This window comes from Drosophila rhopaloa, unplaced genomic scaffold (genome assembly GCF_018152115.1).
Source record: "Drosophila rhopaloa isolate 14029-0021.01 unplaced genomic scaffold, ASM1815211v1 contig_178, whole genome shotgun sequence".
Taxonomy (NCBI): Eukaryota; Metazoa; Arthropoda; class Insecta; order Diptera; family Drosophilidae; genus Drosophila; species Drosophila rhopaloa.
Genome location: NW_025335059.1, coordinates 5,244,173 through 5,251,641, shown reverse-complemented (window position 1 = coordinate 5,251,641; position 7,469 = coordinate 5,244,173). Strand labels below are relative to the sequence as shown.

Genomic DNA, 7,469 nt, shown 5'->3' with positions numbered 1-7,469 from the left:
TTATGACAGTTGAGTTATAAATATTTTCTAAGAAGAAAATTAGGAAATTCCCAAATCCACGTCTCAAGCACCAGTAAAGTTGCTGATAACCTTATATATAATATATACATCAGTTGCCTCTCGCTTCCTATCAATTTCATATAAACCATCGGCTGATAGCTTTAGATTTTCAGTTCTCGTCAAGCATCTCACACTGAAATGTCGATCACTACTTTTATTTTCGTTGGTTTTTTTCTTGGCACCACATTGGCCCTAATTTTTCCTCAACACAATTGCCCCGAATATTTTACGTATGGCATACAGGAAAATGAGACTTATATAGGGGTGTTCACTGCTAAAGAACCAGCGAATGTCCCATTGAATTTTAGTGTGGTGTTCGCGTGGCAAGGCTCTGCTATGGTAATATGGAGCCCAGTATCCAAGTGATGCCCACTTATTTCCAATCCTTTCATGCAGATCATCCCCATGGTACTGTACCCCAATCGCAAAGAAGGCTCAAAAAATATTCAATTAGGAAAGCGTGCCCAGATATATTTCCGTTTCGATGAAGTCTCCGAGATGCTGCCTGTGCCACATATGTTCTTTTTAAATGATGAGTTACTGTGCAAAACAACATTAAGTAAGTATAATTTTAAATTCAACAAATAAATTGTAAACATTTTTAAAACTCTTTCCGCAGATTCGACTTCTTTTAGCCTATATCCGGTTGACATAATAATACCCCGTTATAAAAATATTCAGCGACTGTAGTTAACACCTTCTGCACCCCTCGCTGATTATCTAATCAATGGACAACCCCATTAATTTATTAAAAAATTAAATTAAAATTTCATATTATTGCTTGCTAATTTAAAGTTAAAAAACAAATTCCTTTACGATATATTTTTCCACCAGCCTGACATATCACAATAAATACCGTTTTTCAATACGTTTTTCTCAATTCTCTGCAATAATTTCACTATATTTCATTGATAAACATAAAAGAGACTACAAATCATAGCTGGAAAAACAAGTAAGTACATTTTGCACAGTTGCTTAAACTCGGTGAAACATTTATAAAATTTTTCCTCGGCATTTTGTATTACGAGTTCGTTGGCCTCTCAGTTCATCATCATTGTCAGCATTTTTCGGGTGGGTGGCACTTTGCATTAGGCGGCAGTGGTCTGCTGCGGTTCCTGGGTGGTGCTGGTGGAGGCGACTGCCGACGACTCCGGCGCCTTCTCGTTGAGAGCCAGCCAGGGACATCGCTTCTGCAGCTCCATGCGGTATCTGGGATGACTTATGGCGTACACGAACGGATCGATGCAGGCCACCATTTTGCAGGCACAGGCGGGGATCATTGTGGCGCCCGGCGTCAAAAGGGTTTTATCCCCGAAAGCGCCAATCAGGGACATAACTCCGTACGGCGTCCAGGAGCAGAAAAACAGAAAGCAGATGGTGATGGCCGCCTTGGCTATCCGGATTTCCGCCGTCTCCTTACTTTTATCCACATTCGAGCGTAGCGATTCCACGTTCATCTTCTTGGCCTGATCCCTCAAAGCCTTTTCGTGGCTAAAAACATGTCCCACGATCTGGGAGTAGTAATACGTGATCATCGTAGTGGGGCACACGAAGCTGAAGAAAAAGATGCAGCCCACAAAGAGGCGGGTATCGAAGTTATCGGTGAGATAGTCGAAGGTGCAGGAGGTTAGATAACCCTCGGGCACAAATCGACCCCAAGTTTCCGTATAGCAGGCCACCACCCAGGGGGTGGCGTACATGTAGATGAATATTATCATGGCAATGGCCTTGCCGTGCGTCATCTTGCCCTCCATGGGTCGGGTGATCACATTGAATCGATCGTAGGCTATGAACGCATTCGTGGCACCAGCTGCAATGCCCGTGTAGGAGCCGATAATGCCAAAGATCTGACAGCCCAGATGACCCAGGGCGTAGCCCTGGTGGAAACTGTTGTAGATGAATATCGGCGTCTTCATCATCATCATGAAGTCGCAGAAGGCCAGATTGATGACCAGTATGTTGGAGGGAGTGCGCAGCGATTTGGCCGCTGAAAAGACCCAGATGACCAGTCCATTGCCCAGCATCGACATCAGTGTGAAGAATATGTAGAGCGTCCCCAGCAGATAGTTCATCGATTCGGGCGGCTCTGGATAGGTGAGCCAGTGCTCGGGGATGTGACGCAGCTCCTCCGGCGGAACATTCCAGCCCAGCAGACGCGATTCGGCGGAGAGTCGCGCCTCCGGCCGCAGCACGGTGGACACGTTGCCAAGCAAACCTGGTAACACGTTAGCGGACTCCATGCTCCGGTCTTTGGGCCAAGACGAAATCACAGTCAGCACGGCCGGTGGCTTTTATACGGCATACGGACCCACGGAATTGGATTAGTACTGCAGCACGGGAATTAACCGCAGTGGATTGGCCTAATCCGTTGCTGACATTTTCGCTGGCACTGCATTTGCATTGATTCTCGATTAAGGGTGCAGCTTGGCTGAAGGTCAGTGCTGCGAACATTATTCACTAATCTTCTTTCTTTTGGTGATATTCAGTTGTTTTTTTTTATTGGTGTTGTTCAATTGGCTAGTTTTTAGCCTATATCTTAACAAAAGAGTTGTTAAACGTAAAGTCTTTTTGTATAATTAAAAATTAGTTGCTTACTTATGATCCAGAAATCTATATACATTTCAAAATAATAATAATTTTGGTAACACAACAATAAAATATTTAAGATATGATAATTTATTTTAATTATTTTGAAAATATCATAATTTATTGTAATTATTTTTAAATAAATGTATGTTGCGGGTAAAATCTTTTTGTATTCATCCGATAAATATTATAAGTGATTTCAAAACATTTGTGTTTTCAGTGGTATCCCGATACAAATATATTTCAAAAGATTCTGTTAATGCAATGTGTTATTCAAAAATTAAAGCTGAAAACGTTAAGCGTATGCGTGCATTAAGCATTGTTTTCTGGTGACAAAATTATTTAACATATTTATGAATAGAAGTTGTTAGGCCAAGAAGTCAACTGTGTTGTTTAAACTTGAACTCGAAGAGTTTTCCATATGGAACGTTCGATCCCATGAGCGAGTGCCGTTTAGTCGAGCGTTAAAATAATTCCGCTGCCGCCGAGGTACATTTTCCAAATTGCTTGTCCCGAAAGTATACTTGAACAAGTTTTGTGCTATCTTATCTGATCAAAACATATACGGCTTTGAATATTCCCCATCTGACAGTGGGGTGGTGTTGGGTATCTGGGTATCCGGCGCCATAATCAGGGTGTAGCAATTGGGCAGGGGCCACGCCTACTTATTAACTCATAAAACAAAAAGTGTAGCATACTTTGGCGCGCGTCCCAAGACGACAAACTCACACACACAGCCACAGCGATGTGTGTGTAATTATATGTGAGCGAGCAGCAACAATTTAGGTCATAAATCATATGGAAAAAGTACACAAAGGCATGCAAATATTCCCCAATTCCCCGCCAAACCGAAAACCACACACACACACATACAGGTTTGTGGGTGTTTGTGTGTGTGTGTGTGGAATAGAAAGGCGGAGGGGGGAAAGGGGATCATACGTGTGCATATGCTAAAAGTATGTACAAAGATTGATTTCCCTTTGTTTGCCTTTTAGTGTGTGAATGTGTTCTTCGCTTATTCACCTCAATTCCGCAGGCCTACGCGATGCCATGCTATAGCACAGCCCTCAATCCCCCAAGCCCCCAATTTACCACCCCCCCCCCCCCAACTCCGAACCCCATCCCCAGGTGCCCCACCGTGAGCCCCACCTCCTGGACTACGTACATCAACCACATACATCGCCCCGGGTGGTAATATTATATGCTGAATGAGTTGCCTGTTGAAATAATATGTTATATTCACTTGATTTCGATTTTTGCCTTCGCCTTTTGCGTTCCGCTACATTCCCTAGAAAAGAGTAGAAGCTTTTTTGCTGCCAACTCAGTTAAGGAAGTAGCCATAAATAACACATACTTTATCCAGCGACAGCACTATATTTCATATATTTATTTAATTTTTCATTCTTAAAAGAGCTACTGTTTTGTTTTGTAGCAAGTATTTGTTTTTTTTGGAAACCAATAAGAAAAGCCTTTTTTATTAGACCTTTTATTAATTTATTTTAAATTCATAAAAATTACTCCTTATTTTCAAAACCTTTCTCTGAATAGTTCTCTTAAAGTTTTGTAAATAAAAGTATAAAACTATTTACTTCGCTTGAATATAAGTCTTTAAGGGTATCTCCCAGACATCCAATTGAACTTTGTTTTTATTCGCTTGGGTTTCTTTTTTGGTGGCAAGGTGAATGACTCTGTGGGGAATATTGTTGCGAGTGATGTGTGTGGGGTAAGAATCTAGTGTGGATTTCCATGTAATTAAGGACAGCTGTCGGCGGGCCACAATTCCCTAGTGTCATTGGAGCAGCCGACGAAAGAGGCGAACCAAACTCGCAATGTGGGGCACAAATGGAACATGTGTTTCTAGGAAGGTGGAGCCGCCACTTCCACTTTGTCGATTGTCGCCGGCACTGATTAAATGATTTCATTAAGTGATTGCTGCCAAAGCTGACAGCGTCAATTAATGACAAGCGGAAATAGAAGTTGCAGTTGAAAAAAAAGCGCGACAAAATGTAATTGCATAGCGAAGCGAAGAAAGAACAGCCAAAAGAGTTTTAACTATCTTTATCCATGATTCCAGTCAATCCTTGCGAATTGACAATAAGCTACACCATTAATTTTAATCTTTTTGAGCTAAAATCACCTTAAGAGACTAAAAGTTTAGCCTTTAGAAATAAATTCACTCCTCTAGCAAATAAGAAAAACGAATTTTTAAATAAGATTTGCGTTTTTATCATGTACATTTTAAGTGAAATAAATGTATTCCAGCATATCAGATTTACAAAGAGTTCAGTTGTTGGCTTAAACTGCTGCCAGCCATAAATCCCTGCCTTCCGAATGCGAAAAAGATTTGTGGAATTTTTAGCATTTATGGTTGGCAATCCATTAATTGGTTTAAGACATGCAACGACATTGTTATAATACATGGACATGGCCAGCGGGCAGCAGCTGTTGAGCAGACACAAACCAATTTGCAGTTTGTAATGAAAAATTTCGGCAAATCTAAGAGAATTTGAATATTTATATGCATTACCACCTGCAACTTCCATACCTGGCCTTTTGCATAGACAATGCCGCATATTACTCATACGTGGCGTTGTACAAAGTCGAGTGTATATCGAGGGCATTTACTTGTGTTTGCGGCTGTCTGCAGTCAGTACTAAATGTGGCCCATATGTGGCTCCAGGACCTCGGCCCCATCCTTTGGGCTATGGCACGGTAATTGATTATCAAATTCAGCGTTGCATTTTGCCATGGCTCCGGTCCATAAAAGCTTGGGTTGAGAAGGGATTGCACTGCAGCAGCGCCCGGCAGCTTCTTCTGGTTCCCGCTTCTCGATTACTTTTCCACATTCACATTTTTTTTCTCCTCGTTGGCATAAAAACTTTGCTCTCCTCCTCTTTTTTTTTTGGCATGCTAAAAATGGGCTCATGGGAGGCGTGGCTTTATGTGTGTGTGGCTGCTGGAGTAGCGAACATATTTTTAATGTGCAAAAATCTGTGAAATTTGCGCTATGTCGCTTTGATTGCAGTTTGGTGAACATATTTTATTGTGCGTGTGTGTTTGGTGTGTCCTGCACTAAAGCGAAAGATGTGAATTCACTTTGCAAAAGCTTATGCTCGCCAAATGGGAACAACCTTTTAAAACTATTTTCCGCTGTGGAAAAGCAATAAACTAGACAGCCGTATTCAATGTTTAATATTTTGAATGCTAATATTTATTTCAATTTGATCACAAAATTTCAATTGTCGAAACTAATAAACCATTAATCAATAGCATATTTTTATATCCATCAACTGAAAAATATATGTTAAGGTTTATGAAACTTCTAATTTTTTTCCAATTGAAAAACAACGATTGGATAATACAGTTTATCTCCAATTTAAACACATTTAAAAAGTAGCAAAACCAATTCCAGCTATAAATCAAACGAAGCTATTTAAATTGCTTAAGCAATTTATCATCATGTTTTGCATAACTTTATCAATTTAAGTAAGTATTGAAGCCATTTAAAATTCCGTTTATTTGCCATGTGAAAATCAAGGACATGCTAACGCAATTTACGGTTAATTATTTAGTTGCCCACAGGCTTTGATACAATTACTGTTATGTCAGCATTTAATATAGCTGCAATGCCAATTCGATTAGTTTGATATCTCGACACTTTCAATCAATAATTGTCCTGGCTGTGCGTTGTTATGTATTTCTGACCCTTGCCCCGATTTTCCAATAATAACTTTTCCGGTTGGATCTCGATGGTGAGTTTATAAAACAACACCACCCTTCACCGCTGAATATTACGAAAATAAAGCCATTAAGGCATCTATTATTTAGCGAAAGCGAAACAAAAAAAAGTGCATGGAAACCCGTTATTGTTATCAATTCTAATTAATTAAAATGAAATTTGGCTGCGGCACCAAATTGAACATTTTTGCAATCAATTGAAATTCAATTAAAATACGTTGCCATCTGGCTAAAGCTATTGTAGAAAGCCCACAAATTCAAATGCCAAAGGGTTAAGGCTTAAGTGAGTGATGGGGGTAACTCGAGTGTATATGTGTGTGTTTTCGGAAGCCATTAGGCAGAACACCAACATTTACACGACGCAGAACGAAATCCATTTAGTTCAATTAAATTTATTCATCAATTAAAAATAAAAGCTTAGCAACGTCAATGGCAACAAAGGGGGCAACATAAAAAGCAAATTTCGAATTGATTACCTAAAGCGGAAACGGAAATGCGAGCACGCCATTTAGTCGAGCCCCCAGCCAAAACATTCCCCTGGCCCAAAGCTCCCTTTTTTGGTCCTAAGCATAATAAACTTGGTTATGCCGCAAATTATTCAGGCGAAACGCTCGACTGAATCAGTTTTCCAACCGAGCACTCGAGTCCTTGAGGCAACTTCAACTCGTGACCTTGCGCACAACTGTACGCGGCCACAAGGACACGCCCCGCACTTGGCCATGTGGCCATCAACTGCATGATTGTGTTCATCAATTAGTTATAAATCACACGCCTTTGGTTTTGGCTTTCGACTCGGACAAGTGGTCCCTTCGAGGGCTGAAATTGAAATTCCACCACAGTTGATTTCGCAGGTACAGTGTGCAGCGAAACTATTGGTCTAGTCAAGTATTCATTTAATTTATTTATATGCAATTATAGATTAAGTTTGTATGATATTCTTAAATAATAAAGCATTTTGCTATCAGTAGAAAAGTTATTTCGATAACAAAATATAAGCAAATGTATACAAATTTTGGACAAACATTTCCCTTTATGTTGAAAATAAACTATAATTAGCGCGTTATTGTCTAATAAACTATTATTAT

General features: G+C 40.1%; 1 protein-coding gene across 1 annotated transcript; it reads right to left on the bottom strand.

Annotated features, from left to right (window-relative positions):
- Positions 1–926: 926 nt before the first annotated feature.
- Positions 927–2,307, bottom strand: LOC108037933 (opsin Rh3). The gene has a single exon (XM_017114606.1). The coding sequence runs from the start codon at positions 2,298–2,300 to the stop codon at positions 1,149–1,151; it is 1,152 nt and encodes a 383-aa protein (XP_016970095.1). The 5' UTR covers positions 2,301–2,307; the 3' UTR covers positions 927–1,148.
- Between the last annotated feature and the right edge of the window lie 5,162 nt (positions 2,308–7,469).

Coding starts and splice junctions, on each gene's coding strand:
- LOC108037933 (XM_017114606.1), bottom strand. CDS start 2,300: ATGGAGTCCGCTAACGTGTTACCAGGTTTGCTTGGCAACGTGTCCACC.